A 21,865-nucleotide genomic window follows, 5' to 3' on the forward strand; every position below is an offset into this window, starting at 1 on the left:
CAAGGCAATAACTTTTATCTAAATTCTATTCACCTCTATTAGAGAGATGAGAAAGTTGCAGAAGAAAAGTTAGAAGATAAGCGCTTGGTTCTTGAGGTTTAAGGAAAGAAGTTGTCTCCATAAAATGAAAGTGCAAAATGAAGCAACAGATGTTGATGCAGATGCTACAGCAGGTGATCCAGGAGATCTAGTGAAGATCCATTGATGGAGGTGGCTATGCTAAACAATAACTTTTCAATGGAGATAAAACAGGCTCATGTTGAAAGAAAGTTCCATCTAGGACTTTCAGAATTAGAGAGAAGTCAATGCCTGACTTCAGAGCTTCAAAGCACTGTCTGACTCTTGTTAGGACCTAATGCAGCTGGTGATTTGAAGTTGAAGCCAGTGCTCACTTACCATTCTGAGGATGCTAGGGACCTTAAAAATTACACTAAATCCACTCTGCCTGTGCTCAATAAGTGCAACAACAAAGTCTGAATGGCACCACATCTGGGTACAGCATGGTTCACTGAATATTTTAAGCCCACTGTTGAGATCTACTGCTCAGAAAAAAAAAAAAAAAAAATCTTTCAAAATATGACTGCCCATTAACAATGCACCTGGTCACTCAAGAGCTCTGATGGGGATGTACAAGGAGATCAATGTTTTCATGCCTGCTAACACAAGATCCATTCTGCATCCCATAGATCAAGAAGTAGTTTTGACTTTAAATCTTATCATTTGAGAAATATATTTTACAAAGCCATAGCTGCCATGTAAGTGATTTCTATGATGAATTTGGACAAAGTAAATTGAAAACCTTCTGGAAAAGATTCACCATTCTAGATGCCAGTAAGAACATTCATGATTCATGGGAGAAAGTCAAAATGTCAACATTAGTAGGAGTTTGGCGGAAGTCCATTCCAACCCCCATAGAAGACTTTAACAGGCTTAACACTTTAGTAGAGGAAGTAACTGCAAATGTGATAGAAATGGTAAGAGAACTGTAATTAGACATGGAGCCTGACAACATAGCTGCATTGCTGCAATCTTGTGATGAAACTTGAATGAATAAGGAGTCACTTCTTATGGAAGAGCAAAGGATATGGTTTCTTGAGATGGAATCTACTCTTGGTGAAGTTGTTATAGACATTGTTAACATGACAACAAAGGATTTAGAATATAACATAGACTTAGTTGGTAAAGCAGCAGCAGGGTTTGAGAGGACTGACTCCAATTTTGAAAGAAGTTCTACTCTGGGCAAAATACTGTCTAAAAGCATCACATGCTACAGATAAATCTTTTGTGAAAGAAAAATATGATGAATGTGGCAAATTTAATTGTTGTCTTATTTTTAAAAATTGCCACAGACACTCCAAGCTTCAGCAGTCACCACCCTGATCAGTCAGTATCCATCAACATGGAAGCAAGACCCTCCACCAGCAAAAAGATTACAACTTGCTAAAGGCTTAGATGATTGTTAGCAGTTTTTAGCAATAAAATTTTTTTTAATTCAGGTATGTACATTGGCTTTTATAAACATAATGCTATTGCACACTTAATAGACTTCAATATAGTGTAGGCATACCTTTATATGTACTGGGAAACCAAAAAGTCATGTGATTCACTTTATTGCAATATTTGCTTTAATGCTGTGATCTGGAACTGAACCTGCTGTATCTCTGAGGTATACCTATAATTGGGAATAGTAATGTATAGATACAAAGGAGCTAATTGAAATCCAAGCCCATCTATGATCATATGCCAAAAATGACTGTTCTTGAGTGGTTCTAGGAGGGCTAAAAATCATACTTTTCCATAGGAACAAATATCTTCAAATTTGTAATGTCCAATGTGATAACCTACTAGCCCCATGTGACTATTTAAATGTAAATGTGTTAAAATTAAATAAAATTTAAAAATTCAATTCCTCAATCACATTAGCCACATTTCAAGTGCTCAGTAGCCATATGTGGCTTGTGGGTATATATTGGACAGCATAGACATAGAACACTGCCAACATTTCAAAACATTCCAGGAAACTGTGCTGAGTCATACCTACACTTTTTGAATCTTTTGGTATCTATGCTACTTAAACCACAATGGTTTAACTTAATAATGGTAACTTAAATACCTTTATTCGAATGGAACACTATGTATAGTCTGTATATAGCAGAAATATCATTGATCTGTCACAACATTCTGTTATTTCTTGATCCTTATTACCAATGTTTGAGAATTGGGATATGGTGATAGTTTAATGAATAGGGAGTTCGAGATATGGTGGTCTTGTGACCATGAGAAAGAAAGAAAGTGAATAATTCTTCAAAAAAAAGTACTTATCACTTGCCTACTCCTGATAATATTGGGCCTTGTGCTAGACATAGGTGAGGTGATGATACTCCTCATGAAAGCATGAAAAGCATGCAGTTACAGCCTGCCAGAAGTTTACAGTTACATGGTATAGAGCAAAGTCAAAGAAGGTAAGTATAATGCAATGTGCTAAAGTGCTGTTTTAGGAGTAAATACAAGGTGCAATAGGATCATATAAGGGGACACTAACCAAAGCCTGGGGTCCTGGAGAGCTTTTAGAAATAAGTAACAGCTAAGCTGATCTCACTTATGAAAAGATTAATACAAGTTAGAGAGGAGAGTAGAAAGTAGGAGGCTGGCCACAGTGGCTCGTGCCTGTAACCCCAGTTATTTGGGAGGCAGAGGTAGCTAGATCATTCCGGGTCAGGAGTTTGAGACCAGCCTGGCCAACATGGTGATACCCTATCTCTACTAAAAATACAAAAATTAGCTGGGCATGGTGGCATGTGCCTGTAGTCCCAGCTACTTGGGAGGCTGAGGCTGGAGAATCACTTGTACCTGGGAGACAGAGACTGCAGTGAGTTGAGATCACCCCTCTGCACTCCAGCCTGGGCGAAAAAGTGAGACTCTGACTCAAAAAACAGAAAAACTACAAATAAAAAAAGTAGAACTGAGAGGGGAAGGTGAACAGGAAAACACTCCAAGCAAAAGAAAGTTAATATCTAAGAACCAAGGGCAAGAAATAATACAGCCACTTAGGGAATTTTAAGTATGAGAAATGAGAGCAAATGCTGTTCATGAAGGTCAGCCCAATTAGAGACAAAATTGATTTCTGTTATAAAGGTAGAAATGTCTCACTTATTTTAGGATTTAGTTTGTTTTACAATATAATTTCAAAAGCAAACTTTCTTCCTACTATTTTTTCAGAATCTATACGAACATACCTATTAACAGAGTGGTTGGGAAAGGGAAATACAAATGGACAGATGGCAAGATCTAGCAATTTTAGCATAAATTTTATGCATATTGGGTTAATTTTGTGTTAATATATTGTTCAGTTTAAAGTTAAGGTCTGTCAATGGCCCTCCTAGCTGACTAAGAATAAATCAGTTATTAGAGCAAAGCAACTATGAGCATGTAATTATGAATACCCTAGGACTTATACACTCATAAAGCATAGGACCCAAAAGCTAACTGTTATTTTACTGTATATGTTAATGATGCTATTTAAAAATTCTAAACATAAAACAAAAATTTTGGGCTTTATTCAGTATTCTTTACTGTATACCTAAAAATTATGAATTTGACTGTGTATAAATTAGACGTTAATAAACTTGACTTTCAAAAATCTTATTAAAAAACACAAACCTTCAATTACATATTTACACATATGTAATTTTCATAAATGCATAAATGTAACTACACATGTCTTTTAAAGCATTATTTTTACTGTTCTTGGCTTTTTCCAATTCTTCTCTTTTTTCATACCTCTAGCCATATTTTCCTACCCTCAAAAGGTAACAAATGGAATACATAGTATTATTCCATATTTTTCTCTAAGCATTTTTAATAATGTACTAACATTTTTACACATATACCCATGTATTTATATAATTCCTGGTCATTGTTGGTTTAAAAAATAGGATTACATTATAAATACTTTCTGTGCCTTGCTTTTTAATATTCTGCAAACACATCATAGAAATCCTTCCATAGCACCTTGTATAGCTCTAGTAGATTCGTTTTAATGGTCCCATAATGTTTCCTGGCAAGAACACATCGTCATTCTATGACTGATGAGCATTACCACTATTTCCAATTTGGTGTCACAATAAACAATGATGCACTGAGTATTCCTGTACTTTAATCTGAAATTTTTATTTCTCTTGGATAGATTCCTGGGAATGGAATTGCTAGGCCAGAAGACATCTATGTATTTTTTAATTTGAATAGATGTTGCTTTTGAAAAAGGCTATAACATTTTCCTGTTTCCACTAACAATATGTGAGAGAACACTTTTCCATACATGTCCACCAGCAATAGATATTAAGCATCGCCAGACATTTAATAGATACAAAGCAGTATCCCACTCATTTTATTTTGTACTCACCACTAATGAGTTTGGGTATTTTTCATATGCTGTTGGACATATATATTTGTACAATTTTGAATTGCCTCTTCAGATGCCATCTATTTTGATTTTGCATACACTATTCTTTTCTAGTTAAATCATTAGAGAAGCATCTGTATAATTTTAAACATTAACTGTTTGTCCCCTATGTTCCAATTTTTTCCAAGTTTGTCAGTCTTTTGTTGGTTTTGTGAATGGTATCTTTTCTCATACAAAACTACTTTTAAATGCTTCATGTAAAACAAATGTCTAACTTTACATATACATATATTCCGGATTTAATAAGTTGGTTAAAAATCTCTTCCTTATATGTGTTAGATATGCTCTCCTGGTTTTTCTTATAGGGATTTTATTATTTTATTTTAAACTATTTAATCCAACTGAAAATGATTAGAGTACAAAAAAGACTTGATTTTATTTTCTTCCTGTCAATTATGCCAACAACATTCATTAAAAAGTAACCAGCTTTTTAGATAGACAACCCAGAACACCAATGCATCAGACCAAAACCCATAAAATATAATGTGTAATAATAATTATATATGTTTTATTACTTTAACATAAAAACATGAAATAGGCATTTATTTAAAATTATATGTTATTCTGTATTATTTATTTTTATTACAAAATGCTATTACATAAACAATAGGACTAGTGAACAGGGTCAATAAGTAGTAACTGATAGTAGTACTAATTAAATAATAGATGTGACAAAAGTATAACAACATTTTAATAAGGTTTTTTTCTGTCCTCTAATACAGCAATTATTTTTAACTCTTTGCTGACTCTGTGCTGGATATTTACATTTGTAGTGTGTACTTAAGACATATAAATGTGAAACTTTTTAAAAGGGGAACATAAATACTACAGGACTAATTTAACAGATATTAACTGTATTAAATAAAAACAACAATGACATGTTCTTTTCTGTCCCCAAATGTAGTAGGATAATTTTACTCTTTCTTCTCCAATATACTTCGATGAATTGCCTGTAATTTTGGGGGCTTCCTTTTATTTTATTTAGTTGTAGAACCGAATGTAGTCAAACATAAAATGCACTTTGGTTTGCAAAGTTGCTCTTATCAAGCCTGCATTACATTGATTCTGGTGTCATTCCAATGTGATAACATCAAGCGAAATATACTCTTAACAAGCATTTGACTATAAAATGGGAGTTCAGTTATTAGCAATAATGCTTTCGAACTTGTAGAAATTAGTTCCAGCTCTCCAAAAAGATGTCCATACACTTTGATTCTACAAGCTTTCTTTTAAAGACCAGACTTTTGTCAATCATCTTTGCATCTATAAATTCATCATATAAGCTAAATATATCTAAGGCGTCCATCATTTTTAAACACTCTTAAGTGCTTTGGATTTTATTTTAAGTGAAATCTCTCTTAGGAAAATGATTTTAAAGCACAAGGATAATTTGAATTTTGTGAAATTAGTGCTAGATTCTAAAGTTAGTTTTAGTAAAGAAATAGTGAAAGTCTTCATAGTAGCATGATTTATAATCCTTTGGGTATATACCCAGTAATGGGATCGCTGGGTCAAATGGTATTTCTAGCTCTAGATCTTTGAGGAATCGCCACACTGTCTTCCACAATGGTTGAACTAATTTACACTCCCATAAATATGTACAATTATTATGTGCTAATAGTAAAAGAAGGCCTTCACAAAAAAAATAAAAATAAAAAAAGGAAAGAAAAGAAGTTGAGAAAGTCCTGTCTAACTTGGCTACCTTGTTTTAGTGACTTACTATTTTATTTCTTATTTTTACTGTTTCAGTAGTAAAAAAGTTTGGAAGTAGTTTTATTTTTTTAATATGTCATTGTTTCACAATGAGTTTTTGTTACAATCTACACATACCATCAAACAACATAGGCGCAGTCAGTTCATCCTTTTTTACACTTCTATGGTTTTTTCAAAAATCATCAAACAAGTTTGGAAATATAGCACGTAAATTCTTATTTTACTGTATTCTTTTCTGCATTGTCACTCAATGTATTCCCAAATTAGAGAAGGACACTCTTCTTGTCTCACACTTTGAAAATGATTTTATGACAGTCCAACATTTTAGCCATTAGTAGTCATCTGGTAGTCATATGCCTAAAGAAGCTAGTTATCTCCTTCCATCTCTATTAAGTAAAAACCATCAAGTTTTTCTGCACATTTTGAGGTAACTGAAAAGTGATCAAAAATTTTAATTATGAAAGCTTTCATATCACAGGTAAGCAGTGTTATACACAAGCTGTACGGTTCATTTTGCAGGTAAGATCTTTTAATTTTCTTAGATAAGAAGTTTATAGACTAAGAGCAGGCACAGTGGCTCTCGCCTGTAATTTCAGCACTTTGGGAAGCCAAGGCACGCGGATCACTTGAAGCCAGGAGTTCGAGACCAGCCTGGCTAACATGGCAAAACCCTGTCTCTACCAAAAATAATACAAAATTAGACAAATGTGGTGGCGCACACCTGTAGTCCCAGCTACTCAGGAGGTTGAGGCAGGAAAATGGCTTGAACCCTGGAGGTGGAGGCTGTGGTGGTCTGAGACGAGCTACTGCACTATAGCCTGGGCAACAGAATGAGACTCTGTCTTTAAAAAAAAGAAAAAGTTTATAGACTAAACAAAACTTGCTTAAATGTACACTTGCAATGTCTATAGAATATGCAGATAGAGGGCAAGTATGTGGACAAAATATCAGTGGACTTTTGCTTTATGTTTTCTGCATTTATTAAAATATTCATAAAAATCGAGAAGATGATTTGAAACTCCATTTTTAAAATAAAAGTACCTAAAAGCTAGAAGAATCAGTTTTTGTTGCCATTATTTGACATGTAACTTTACTGTAGAAAACATGCTCATTCACGTAAGATCTGAAAGAATCAGCTTATACAGTAAGAGGCCAATGCATCTGTTAGCAAAATTTTGTCCTTTTGTTTTCCCACAGCACATTTTATTTGAAACCTTGTAATAAGGAAAAGTAGCTTCATTCCGTTTTATAGAGCTATCAGGGGAACTGCACAATAGTGTATGTTTCTTCATGTGGCATGCCCAAACTAACTCAGTAGCCACTGTTTTTAACTGTGCGTTGGTGTCTTTTGGGAGACACAGAAACTTCTGATTAATTTAGAAGTATTCCCTGTCTTATTCCAAACTATGAGATTCAGTCTACATATGTGTTTTCACATCCTTTTCTCCATCATACCCAATTGCAAATTTCTTTTCTGCAGATTGTGCAGTAGTTTGTTTTGGTTATTTGCCTCCCTGATCCAGTTATTTATGTCCTTCCATCTGTAATAAGATAACATTGTCATTTAGCCTTATTTTTCAGCGATATTCAGGTCATGCTTGCATTGGTATTATAATCATTCTCATATTTATTATCTGAACTCTCAGAAAGAAAACAGTATTGAAAGTTAAATTAACATTATCTTGGTATCGAGATGATACCAAGAAAACCGTCAATCCACAGACAAAGGACTATTAATACCCATGATTACAATGTGCTTAAGTGACACACTTAAGCCTCAGCACTCGCAGTGGTGCAACAAGGGATGATTCATTATTGTGAACAGCAAATCACAGTTGCCAACATCAGCAGTCAGGAGGAAAAACAGTGACAGCAACTGTGGGAAACATAATCTATGCCATATCCATCTGCTACAAAAACAGTGTTGGTTTCAACTGCTATTTTTTGAGCTGCTGTATGGGTTTGATACTACCCATCCCTAACCTTCTGTACCCATTGCCAAAAACCTGGATTTGTTGCCTCCCTGAAAGGTCCTCATGGCATGGGGCTTTTGTGCTATGACTAGGCATTGGAGGGAAATCTGGGCAGTTGTCACCCTAGCTCTTCCTATTAAGCTTACATTTATGAGCATTTCCTTCAATTCATCTATTCAATACTTTGGTTGAGAAATTGGGGCTGGATTATTTGTTTGTAGCCTCAAAGATATTTTTGGTCTCACTTGAATCCAGTTAAGTGCTCTTTTTACTTTTCTGTTAGAATTGTAATCTTCCACACTGCTCTTTCCCTGGAGTGTATTCTACTTGTTGTAATTCATTTTTCCCTTTCCAACTGTGGAACTCACTACATGGATTATACTTTTTTGTTTGTCAGCTCATGAGGATTCAGGTCTAGTTGTTGAAGTAGCCTAGGGACTGGCAGTCTTGCTAATTGTAGAAGGTAAAATATCCTCTCTTCCTGTGGACGAGAACAAACAAGGTGACTCAATTCCCCTCCTGAGACACACAGAAGCAGCTAAGGGCTCTCCAGTCTTCTGGTCTGTCCCAAGCCCCAAGGCTCCAGGACAGGGAGGTCTCTGTCCATCCATTCACCTGCGTCCTGGCCAGTTTAAAGGCAACAGAACATGTATATTCATGGGAACCAATATCTAAGGAAGGAAGTCAGGAGAACTTGGGAGCCACAGATCTCTATGAACCAAGCTTTCCTCAAACTTAGTTTCTTCGTTGCCTTCCCTGCAGGTTGTACTTGTTTTCGCAGACACGCCCAGCCTGAAGGAGAGAATCCCCAGTTCTTTTCCCACATGCAGTTACCTAGAGCCCCAACCTTTCTAACCTTCTGTCTTCCAGAACCCAGTAGCCATTTGTTTCAGGAAAAAGTTGGCAGCGGAAGGGAAAGAAGCTACATTCAGTTTTCTATTTTCCTAGAATGCTTTTAAAAACTTTAAAAAATAGATTTAGTATTCCTGATAATCTCAAAAAGAACAGGCAAGAGATAAGATTTAGAGGTGGGCATAACACTTCTTTTCTAGGTTAAAAAAATTGATTTTTTAAAAAAGTTGATGTTTGTTTATTTTAAATATATTCCTAGATTATTTATGAAAGTTTGTGCCCCATGATGACTATGTGAGAGCACAAATTAAAATTTCAACAAAATAGCAGGTAAGTTATCACAGGCCAACCATTAAGGTAGCAGTCAACAAAACCATATATATTTTAAAGTCAGTCTTCAGTGCTTAAATCTGTTTGATCATGATTTATTGTGCTGTATAAATTCAGAAGAATTGATGAATACTGCTAAATTATTAATTTGCCCAAAGTGTGAGAGGCTACCACCTAGAACCATGTGTTATAAATATTAAAGCCATCCCATCTTTAGGACTTATGTGAGCAATGAATTATAAGGACCTCTGCAAATCGATTCTGGGTTAATCATAACTCTTTGCGCCTATGATTCACAATCACATTATCCCCCACTGACCATTAGTTAAAATTGGAAAGAAGTCTGGAGCTTAGTGGGCAAGGTTAGAATTTATTTCTCTCACATTATTCTCAGGCCTTTTCATTTCTATTTGATGAGGAAAAATAACAGATTCTCATTCTTCATCCTTTATTTTAATTTTCAAAAGCTCTGCTTTGTTTCATTCCTAAGAATCAGAAATGCTAAGAGAGCAATGGCTACAAAATCAACAGGCCTCGAGGGTTCAGAGTCATATAAACCAAATACTCATTTTTTCCAATGATCTTGAGAAGTAAGCAAACTTTTTCTTAAAAGCCCAATTTTTTTATCTTAATAGCATGACCGTATAGAACTGAGGAAATTGCATGCTTTCTGTGGCCCTGGCCAAAACTACATAGCCTTATGTTTCTTTACATAACTGTTGTTTCTCAAACTCCATAGGCTATACCTTACAGGCAAAGGCTACCCTATCTCACATGCTTTTGTATTCCTATGGAGAATCTCCCAGAAATTTATATTTAATGTAGTGCAAAGAGCATAGGAAGATAGCCTTGATCTCACATTCCAAATCTACCAGAAATCATTGGTATGACTTGGAGCAAGTCACAATGACCTCACCTGTGAATTAGATATCATATCAGCTGTCTCACAGTGTTGTAAAGAACAAATAAATACGTGTGAAGATGGCATTTTTAGCAGTTGAAAAATGTTTGGTAAATGTTATCTATTATCATAAGAAATAAATGGAGGACAGAGGGAGGATATTCTTTCTTTAGCAAAGGAAATTCCTATCTAACCCTTTTGGTTTAAATGTCACTTTTCCATAATTGTTCCCACTGAATGCTTTTTAATAAGAAAGGATCATCATTTCTGTGTCTCTCTGAAGCTGTCAATTTTGAAGTGAGCTTTTAAGAAATTTGCTAAATTAAAGATTCATGTGAGAAAGAATATTGTCCTCCCAATTCAAATCAAGATTGGTGGGATAACAGGTAGAGATAAGTTTGTTTGTGGCATGGACATCTGTAGTTAGTACAGGAGACTGCTACCTAATGAAATAAAAAGCAAAGTGCTTTCAGCATCAGCTCACGATGGAAATGTCAGAACAGGAGCATACAATACATGAGTAATCGATAAACAAATAGAAATGTGTCATAATCCCTAACATGTTGAGGAACACAGGTGCAGGTTTTGAAAATGCACTTTCCCATCCTTCACTTTATGTGGCAAGAAATGCAAATATTTGAGAAAATAACATTGAATGTTTACAGTTCTTCCCCTGACAAATGGAAAATTTCAAAAACCTTTAGGTTAGAGGAGTGTGCATAAATGAGAAATGGTCTCCAAAGCATATCTATGTTTTTAATTGGTTAGGTACTATTGATAAGGAATTTAAATATTTGGGACTTGCTTATACAGCTATTTCAGTTACCAGAATATTTGAGACTTGTCCTGATTCCTTCCAATAAAAGTTAATTTCAGTTTTCTTTTACCACTTTAAACAAAAACTGTCCATATGATCCTTACCATAATAGGATTCGTGTTACAACAATTTAGTACTTGACTTATCTCCACTACTGAGTTGTAAGCAGCTTGACGACGGGGGCCCAAGTCTTACCTTTATATTCCTTATACACTTAACCTTCAGAATTTTAGAGTTAATGTGTAATGATTGTTAGTAAAATTGACTTTAAAGAACAACTGCTATAGAAATAATATAGAAATGGGAACAAAACCTAGCCCCTAGTGTTATCTGGAAAGTGAGAAATTTATCACCGGGAGGCTATTGGTATCTCAGGCACTATTATGAGGACACAGATGCTAAGCCTCAATAGTTACCAAAGTCAATCAATAACCATAGCATCCTAGCATCTCTGCTTTGGGGTCTGGAGATTGAAAACACTAGAGGTGGATATCACTTTGGATTATTTTTCCTTCCTCAAAATGAGACCTGGAATATGCTGACATGAAGCTCCCAGATTCAGTTTTGCTTTCTTCTGTTTAACCTATTATGAAGGACTCTGCGGGTGTGGAATTCATTAGCAAATAAATCAATGGCATGTGATTCAGTTACCTACCTAAACATGGCCTCAAGAACAGGGCTAGTTGAAAAATTTTAAGAAAACTCCATTACCTAGTCAGATGGATTGAAAATTTTTAGACCAGTCCTTCAGTTATTATTCTGTTGAAAAGTGAGTTTAGACTTTGTTGATGAGTATTTTATAGAGTTTTAATTTGATGGTTAAAAACCATTCAAAAGGCAGTGATTATATGTTTTAATTGATGAAAAAGGCCAGGGCCATTTTTAAAAGCTAAAATAGTTTGGGTTACTATGCAACATTTCGTTGCCATTGCTACAGGCTATAATCATACTGTCTTAATGATTCTCTTTTTTAAAAATCCATTCATAATGCTTTGGAACATCGGTATTGCAAGAGACAGTATATATAATGGCAAAGATAATGTTACTATACATTTAAGTAGAGCTCTACAGTTCACAAAGCCTTGACAACAAAGCTAGAAAACTTTTCTAACAGCAAAGCAATATGTCCCCTGCTGGGGAGGTCCCTTGAGGTTTGTAAAGAAGCTGCCAGGAGATCCAGGAGGCCAAACTAACAGTTTAAAACAGAAGATAATCACAAAAAATCAAAGTAGGTTGTTAGAGGAAGCTTCAAGGTCACTGCTACTCCCAATCACTGTAAATTTAGACCTAGGGAGCTAAAAGCAGATCTGCAAGTTGGTTGCAAAGGATCAGAGAAAAGAGGGAAACTATGGCATAACTCTGTGGGTGAGAAATCAATGTAGAGGAAACCTATACAAGTGTTTTTCCTTCTCTCACATCAGGACTCTAAGCATCTCCTAGTTTATAATTATATCAAACCCCACGTATATAAAATTGTTTCTGATGATATTACTCATATTTTTAATCATCAGCATCATTAGTAATAGAAAAGCAGTGTGTATAGGCTGTCAGGATTGTTAAAATGCATACTCCCAGTCCTTAAACATCAAACATCATCATGCAGTAAGTTTGGGATTAGATCTAGAATCTACATATCTAACACAAAAATCCCCTAGTAATTCTAATGGTGGTGGTCTTAGCATCACATTGTGAGAAACACTGACCGATAGTACCTAAACTAGGATCTAGGGTACCACAGACACTCCAAGAGTAATACTTGCATTACATGCTTTCTTTAGGGAAAAAACTTTTGTCTGTTTCAATACCTCATGGTTTGGTTGGGGTTCACCTCAACAAAAGACAGTAAGTATCCACTGAGCACAGTTAACTGGACTGAAGGGTTTAGGCCATTCATTGTTTCATGCAAAACTTTTTACTGGGTATCCAATGTTGGTGGGATCTAAGCAAATGTATTTAAAAGGCAACAATTAAATGTTTCTTTTATATTTACTTCCTTTACTTTTATGTTTAGATATTCCATTCTTTTTTCAGTACTAAAAGAAGTCTCACATGTTCTTCTAGTTTTTCTTTTCTTAAAACTTTGTTTTTTAAAAATTATATTTAATTTATTACACTACAGAAATTTATTTTGTCTGGTGTGACGTAGCGCTCTGCTATTGACATTTTTGCAATTATCACCAGTCCCAGTCACATTTTTTGAATATTTCATATTTGCCACACTGATTTGATCTATTGACTTTCTAATGCAGTCTTTTTTTTTTCAAAAGAGGTAAAAGTTTTATGATGGCAGAGGATTCTTTTATTATTATTATTATACTTAAGTTCTGGGATACATGTGCAGAACGTGCAGGTTTGTTACATAGGTATACACATGCCATGATGGTTTGCTGCACCCATCAACCTGTCACCTGCATTAGGTATTTCTCCTAATGCTATCCCTCCCCTACCCCGCTGACCCCGCAACAGGCCCTGATGTGTGATGTTCCCCTCCCTGTGTCCATGTGTTCTCATTGTTCAACTCTCACTTATGAGTGAGAATATGTGGTGTTTGGTTTTTTGTTCCTGTGTTAGTTTGCTGAGAATGATGGTTTCCAGCTTCATCCATGTCCCTGCAAAGGACATGAACTGCCAGCAATTCCATTACCGGGTATATACCCAAGGGATTATAAATCATTCTACTATAAAGACACATGCATATGTATGTTTACTGCAGCACTATTCACAATAGCAAAGACTTGGAACCAACCCAAATGCCCATCAATGATAGACTGGATAAAGAAAATGTGGCACATATATGCTATGGAATACTATGCAGTCTAATACAGTCTTTATATGACATTTATATACTTTTAAAAACAGTAGGCTTTTGTTCTGTTCCACTGATTTTCTTTTCTGAAATACATTTTGTGCTGTTTTATTTTTAAGCTTTATAGCTTGTCTCATTACTTGGTATTTTAAGTCTTCGATAATTATTATTTTTTTAATTTTCAAAATTTCTTTACTATTCTTATCTGTTTTCTCCTAATTAAATTTGCAAAGGTCTTAAGAAGTTCTAAAATAAACTTTAGGCATTTTATTTAGAATTACATTTTGTATTGGAGAATCTGAGGAAAATTTAAATGTCTTTTGTAATTATGCATCCGCATTCTTAGGAATATGTTATATCTATCCAGAAACTTGTTCAAGACGTCTTCAGTCAAGTGTTAAGGTGTTCTTCATATAGCTCCTACTAATTTATTGCTAAATTTGTCTCTCTGTATTTATATTTAGTGTACATAGATATTTTTATTCAAACTATCATCTCATTAATATATTAATAGAAAAACAAATCATTTGTATATATCCATTTACGATCAATCTATTTTTTGAAATCTGAATTTTTAAAATACTTTTTCACTTGATTCTGGTGGGCTTCTTAAATATATCATCAAATAATGATAATTTTGTCTCTACTGGATGATAATTTTTTCCTAATAGATTGAAATCGTAGTTTTGCTTCCATCCATTTTTGCATAGGATAAAGTTGTTACAATAATGTTAATTTTGGGTTAATAGTAAGCATCATTTTCTTTACTTTAATGGTAATGCAGTGAGAGTTTAAGCTTGAAATAGGTTTGCTGTTGTTTGAAGCATTCTGTATCTCATTATGGATTTTCTTTATTCCTGGTTTACCACTAGATAGATAATAGATAGATAACTGTTCATAATTTTGCCAAGTATCTTTCTTGTGTCTATTGAAAGATCATTTAAAAGTTTTATAAAGCCTCATTTGTAAGATATACTGTCACCCCAGTAACATTTCTAATACTAAACCAGTGTTGCTTTTCCTTGTTTAATAATGTTGCATTATTCTTTTAATAGAGGCAAGCTAACCTTGAAGTTTAACTATTACTTCTATTTATTTTATGAATTCCTTAAGTCCATTTTTACATGTAATAAAGTGAAAATATACTTTATTGAGATGTTTAGGGTAGTAGGTCAGGCTCTTTTGGAGGGGGGTAAATTTGTGACTTAGTGTATGAGTCATTACTGAGGGGAAAAAAAATAATCACTAAAGACATTGTAAGTGAACCAGAGTAAAGTTATGTTCCAAAAATGATGATAGAGGAAGTTGTGGAATCGTTTTATTTTCCTCACTGCAATGCCCACTAGGGAGTTTTCTTCTAAGTTCAGCTGCAAGATATCCACAGGCCACATGCGATAATAGATTAATTTAGAAGGATATAGGACAGGAGATGTAGCTCATCAGCAGGGCAGCATTGCTCATTTTTCTTCAATGTGAGCTGTACTTGCAGCTTTCATTTAGAATAGGGATGACATGCAAGATGATACCTATGTTGAGTGAGTGCAGAAACCCACCTGGCTTAGAAGCCTGGTAACACAAGTCATCAGTAGCTCTTGTAATAACTCCAAAGGCATAACTTTCAGGATCCCCAAAAGGGACAGTCCCAGTCACACGAATCACTGAAATGGTAGAAGCTCAGACATGGCTTCCTTTCATGCATTTTTTGTTCTCTCAATCCAAATGACATTTTCCACTCAAGGATCATTTTACTACAAGCAACGTGGCCTAAAAGTATAGTAAACATTCGACCTTTTCCATGTTTTCAGAACAGAGCTATAAATTAACCAAAGTACAAATTCTCATTCAGAATAAAAGTTTACTTAGAAATACAGTCTGCCCTCCATATCTGCAGGTTCTGCAGATGCAGATTCAGCCAGCCATGAACTGAAAATATTTTTAAAACACAATAGAGAGTAATAATATAATAAAAATACAAATTAAAAACAATACAATGCAACAACTGTTTACATACTATGTACATTGTATTAGGTATCATAAGTAATCTAGACATGATTTAAGTATACTGGAGGATGTATAGAGATTATATGCAAATACTATGCCATTTTATAAAGGACTTGAGTAGCCCTGGATTTTGGTATCCACAGGGGTTCTGAAATCAATCCCCAACAGATACTAAGGACGACTGTATGTTCTATTATTTTTGGCGTAATTAAATATATACCAATGTAATGTTTTTCATCCTGTCTATGTAAATTAAAATTCCAACTTTAAACCCTATTTCTTCTTTTGTTCTTCATTGTTTCACAGGTAAAATATGGAAATTATGCTTTTGTATGGGATGCAGCTGTATTGGAATATGTGGCTATCAATGACCCAGATTGTTCCTTTTACACCATTGGAAATACTGTTGCTGATCGGGGATATGGAATTGCATTACAACATGGCAGTCCTTACCGAGATGTTTTTTCACAAAGGTAAGATTTGCGTATGACCAAATAAGGGGAGAGATGAAATTTAGACAAAGAATATCCATTGGTTACCCGATCTGGTTTATTACATTTTGTTTCCTTTGTTAGGAGAAGCACAATAAACAACAACAACAAAAAAGATAGTTATAAGTGGTTGTTCAATAAGACACTCATTACCTAAAACAGGAAGTATTATTTTTCCCATAAGTAGTGGGAGAAATAATGCTACATATAACTGGTTTTACTTTCAAAAAATTGATATAGAAAAGAAGGTAGGTGTGTTAGTTATTTCTATTAGAAGTAAACTAGTAATCTAGTCTGAATTTTTAGTGACAAATGTCACAGAGTTAAGAAAATGAATTCATTCTAAGAATACAAAAGCATAACATAAACTTCAGGATCAAGTTAAAGTTCTGATGAACTGAAGCACATAATGACAGGGATGTTTCCACCTGAATTTTGCAAAGGAAACAGTTAAGATTTTGGAATTCCCCACTTAGCATCAAAGTATATGGTAGATTTTGTCATGGAAATCAAGGAGATAACTTATTAAGACATTATATCCATTTTCAAATAAGAATGTTCTATGATAAAGTAGTTGTTTGCAATGGAAGACTTTTAAATATATATTTTAGATTAACAATGCATATGAAAGACTTGGGCCTGAAAGGAATGCACAAAGATTACTGCATTTCATTCTGTCTCCTACCAAACAAGCCTGGACCTAAGACAGATTAGTATCTTCCATGTAGAAGTATATCCTATTTTATACTGAAAGTACATTTTGTTTATTTTCTAGATTTTCTTCTACCTATTCTCTAGAATCTAACGATAGTCTAAGAGGGCAGTTCCAGATAGTACTAAGGCCATAAATTTCAAACAATTTGAGTTATATTTCTCCAAATTTTAGGATAACAAAACAGCCAGGCATTTTGTGTGTATTTTTTTAAAAGAACTAAAAATCAATAGTTCACAATTTATGCCATAACTCTTCCATTAGCAAACCATAAAAATCTAAACCTCTCTCATGACATGTAAAATGAAGTTAGATTAATTCTAAGTTCCTGTATTAGTCAGCTTTTCTGTGTAGAAAACAACTCTAAAGTATAAGTGATTTAGAAAAGTTACTTCTCATTCATGAAACAAGGCTGTAATTTGGTTGTGCTCTGCTTCAAACTGTGGGTCAACTGCAGGCCTACTCTGTGCAAGCTTCTCATTCCAAGGCCCAGGCTGAAGAAGCCGACCTAACAGGGACATGCTGTTCTCACTGCAAAGAGCATTTGCAAAAGAGGTTGGCAGAAACCTGCAGTGCCTCCTGTGCTTCTTGCTTCGATGTGGCATATGTTCCATCTGCCCACAGATCACAAACCAAAGCAAGTCTCATGGCCAAGCCCAAAATTAATGGAGTGGGTAAATGTACTCCACATACAGGGAAGGAAGGAGTAAAGGATTATGAATAGGCTGGACGCAGTGGTTCACACCTGTAATCCCAGCACTTTGGGAGGCCAAGGCAGGTGGATCATTTGAGGCCAGGAGTTTGAGACTAGCCTGGCCAACATGGAGAAACCCCATCTCTACCAATAATATGAAAATTATCCAGGTGTGGTGGTGCATGCCCATAATCCCAGCTACTTGGGAGGCTGAGGCATGAGAATCACTTGAGCCTGGGAGGTGGAGGTTGCAGTGAGCTGAAAGTGAAATACATAGGCATTAACTGAGAAGCAAAATACTAAATAATAATCAATCAAAACACATTTATTGATGAGCAAATTCTCAGAGGAACAAACTACAAAAATCAATTATGCCATAGGGAATCTGTCTGTAAAGCACTTGGCATCTAGTTGGAGATACAAGACCCATGCATAAGAAACAAAGAACAATACAGACGTTTCTATAAATGTGTGTTGATATATATGTATATAATATCAGTATTATTTATTTATATTATTTTAAGTTATGTAGTTAAGGTATTGAAATAATTGAACAGCATGCAGAATAGTTAAGCAAAGGAAAATGAGTGAAAACTCTCCAGAGAAGGTAAGCCTGGAACTTGACCTTGATCAGGCAAGGGGAAATAAGGAGAAATAACAAATAGAAGACACCCTTCTAAGGGAAGAAACACACCACTGCTTTTAATTTAGATGTGAGAATGGAAAAGTATAATAGAATAAAAAGGGATCCCGGGTTTCATGGTGAAAGACCAGCAAAACTGTTTAATGAATCCTTAACATTACTCAGATAATTGAGAAAAGGATTATTGATTATTGATTAGTTATGGTTACTTGGCTTTTTCATTACTAAAAATGTTCTTGTTTTTCGGACTTGATTTTCTGGATTTTTTTTTTGAGACATTGTTTCACTCTTGTCGCCCAGACTGGGGTGCAGTGGCATGATCTCGGCTGACTGCAACCTCCCCATCCCGGGTTCAAGCGATTCTCCTGCCTCAATCTCCCGAGTACCTGGGATTACACATGCATGCCACCACACCCGGCTAATTTTTTGTATTTTGAGTAGAGATGGGATTTCACCATGTTGGGCAGGCTGGTCTTGAACTCCTGACATCAGGTAATCCACCCGCCTCAGCCTTCCAAAGTGCTGAGATTACAGGCATGAGCCACCGCACCCAGAGATTTTCTGGATCTTTTATGTAAAAAATAATGCATAAACATAATAGTAATTAAAGAAATATTTAATAAATTACACCAAGTGTTGCATTTCTTATTAGCCCTGTGGTGCTTTACCTATCAGAGATTTTAATTCTCAGAAAATGTACTCTAGTGAACTGCTAAAAAGTAATATTAAGCATTGAACGTTATTTTTCCTTTGTTTGATATGCAGTATAGATGTTGGCAGTTTAAATTGTTCCTTTCTGTGGAGTTTCTTGATAATGACATCCTGCATCCTGATTCCCTGGACAAATGGGGAAAGGGAGAGCCAGGAAAGAAGCAGGACCTGGCAATCATCAGTGGTGTGCCAGCTCCTCTCTTTATACACATGTGCCACATTAATTTATCACCCAAAACCTCTTGCTAAATTCAGAAAATATTTGCATTTGTTCGATTTTTTTATAGCCATAAGGAAAAAGAGATCTTACCTTTTTGTTAACTGATTTCAAAAACTATGAAGATCATCAAATTTAACCATTTTAGTACATTCTGGTCAATATGTTTTATACATCGGCATCCAGGGCCATTGATTAAACTAAATAACTTATTACTATTGTGATTATCTTCAATGAAAATATAGTATACTAGGTGATTTTAATAATTCAATATTACTTTTCAGGTGACTATATTTCTATAACACAACTTCTAAAATATTAAGTTACTCTAATATGTAACAAATATTAGCATGTAAAATAAAAAATATATAGTGATACAGTAACTACATTTATTATCTGCTACCTGTCAGATATCTTATATGTTTATGTATTTCATAGGCACTTTAGAACAATCATATGAGGTGTTGCACATTTGTTCATTATAGCATCGCTTATTAGTGCATGACCACTATGCTACAAGTACATACACTGAGTGGATGAGTCTGCACCTGGACAACCTTTGAATTCAGCTTAGGACATACGGGTTATAGTGATACACTCACATGTACGATTGTATGTGAGTGAACACACATTGGAATGACTTCAAGGAACCAGTAAGCGCTACATTTTATATAACCATAGAAATGGCTAGAAGAGTTTTGCTTCCTTTTGTGTCCTTTCTGCACCTAAACTAGATAACTTGGCAGCAGACGTTAAAGTCTGTCTTTTTTTTTTTTTTGGTCATCAGATGTGTGTGTGTGTGTGTGGTAAGTAAGGCTTGCAGTGAATTCTCTACCTGACTCTATTTGTCATCGGATGTTTTATGTGATACTCACCTTGTAACTTCTTAGTTTAAAAAAATTTAGTCATATGTTGTCTCATTAAAGGCGTTTAAGAATGAAGAAAACTGAATTTTTCAGGTTGCTTTCATCGTGCAATAAATAAAATTAACTCCAGTGTTGACTTCAAAATCTTAACGATGCAGAAAGCTAAAAAGATAACCAAAAAAATGAGCTCACGTCTGTTCTCAAATCTTAAGTGGATATTAGGAAAAACTAATTCATTAGTTTAATTTTATAGTTCATCCATAAAGAGGTCACATTTTGCTTATTGGCTTCTAGTCCCTAAAGTTGGGATATAGAACTACCCAAAGCACAAAAACAATTACATGTTCCAAGTTGCATGGAGAATAATTTTTCTTGGATTCATGATAGTGACACTTATATAAACAGGTGATCAAACTAATCACAGAATTTGAGAATTTTTGGAAATGGAATTAACAGTATCTATCCTCTTTCTGACAGGGATGAAAGTAGTTCACAGGAATAAACAACTGGCTTAGAATCACAAAAAGAAGCAATAAAAGTGGAAAAAATTCAAAATTTCTGAGTTCATATCCATTTTTCTGGTCACTATACGTTCTATCTTCCCTTATATTTCTTGTAAAAGCATGTAAGAATAATGTCAAGCTTATATTCTTATATTGTCCTTACTACGTGCTAGACTCTAAGCTCCTACACATAATAACCTGTGAGGTAAATACTGTTGCTGTCCTAATTGTACAGACCCAGAAACTGGGACATAATGAAGTAAAGTAACCTGCGCAAGTTCACGAAGCTGTCGATTATTAGAGCCGAGATTCAAACCCGTAGTCTGGCTCCAAAAATTGGGTCTCTTAACCATTCTGCTATACTGCTTTTCACAAAAATGACATATGCTTTTAACAAGTGTGTTTCAAGTAAATACTTAGGGATTCTCTTTCTATCTCTCTCTGCACTTGCACGCATGCACAGACACAGACACACACAGAGTAGAATTAATCACAATCCTTGATCCTTCACCAATACTGTCATTATTGGTCCATAAATAGCTACTTTTATTCATTTATTTGGTTAGTTTTAAACTCCTTAGTTGTAGTCTTTTCTCCTATTAACTATTAGAATATTTAATTTAATATTATAACTATTGGAATTATTTTCCTATTAACTATTAGAATAGTTAGTGCTTTATTTTGTATTTTTACTTGGATTCAAAAAGAGAATATTAGATCTTTTTAGCTCCCTCTATCTTGATACTTCTTACACTTTACCTCTTGGGTCCTACCTCCTGTTGTTAAGCTCCTGAGCTCCTTGAGTTCACGCATGTGTTTGTACATCTCTAGTGCCTACTTTCTTGTTTAGCGTGCAGTAAGCATTCAATAATTATTTCATACATGATAAAAGATCTACTTAATTTTTGGCTAAAGGTCAGCCCATTTACTTACAGCCAGATAAACCTCTGTGCTTTTTGCTTGCTTGATAATTTCTAACGTCTTCCTTTTTATCATAATTATTTTTTCTTTCTTGGTTTCTACAGTTTTTCATCCAACCAATAAAAAAACTAAGAAAAAAAAAAGCTAAGAAGAAAAAGAAAACAAACACAGCACCTGCCTACCCTTCTTTCCAACTCCCTACTGTAATAATTTTTATGCTTTCATTCCCACAAGGAAAGTAAAAAACATTCC

At 34.7% G+C, this 21,865-nt stretch overlaps 1 protein-coding gene across 1 annotated transcript in view; it reads left to right on the forward strand.

Moving 5' to 3' along the window:
• Positions 1-21,865, forward strand: part of GRID2 (glutamate ionotropic receptor delta type subunit 2) — a 1,473,259-nt gene that overhangs the window by 1,311,131 nt on the left and 140,263 nt on the right. The window contains exon 14 of the mRNA XM_007999282.3: positions 16,162-16,328. Within this exon, the coding sequence (XP_007997473.3) occupies positions 16,162-16,328 (167 nt within the window). The remainder of the gene's footprint in view (positions 1-16,161; positions 16,329-21,865) is intronic.

This window comes from Chlorocebus sabaeus, chromosome 7 (genome assembly GCF_047675955.1).
Source record: "Chlorocebus sabaeus isolate Y175 chromosome 7, mChlSab1.0.hap1, whole genome shotgun sequence".
In the NCBI taxonomy this organism is placed as follows: Eukaryota; Metazoa; Chordata; class Mammalia; order Primates; family Cercopithecidae; genus Chlorocebus; species Chlorocebus sabaeus.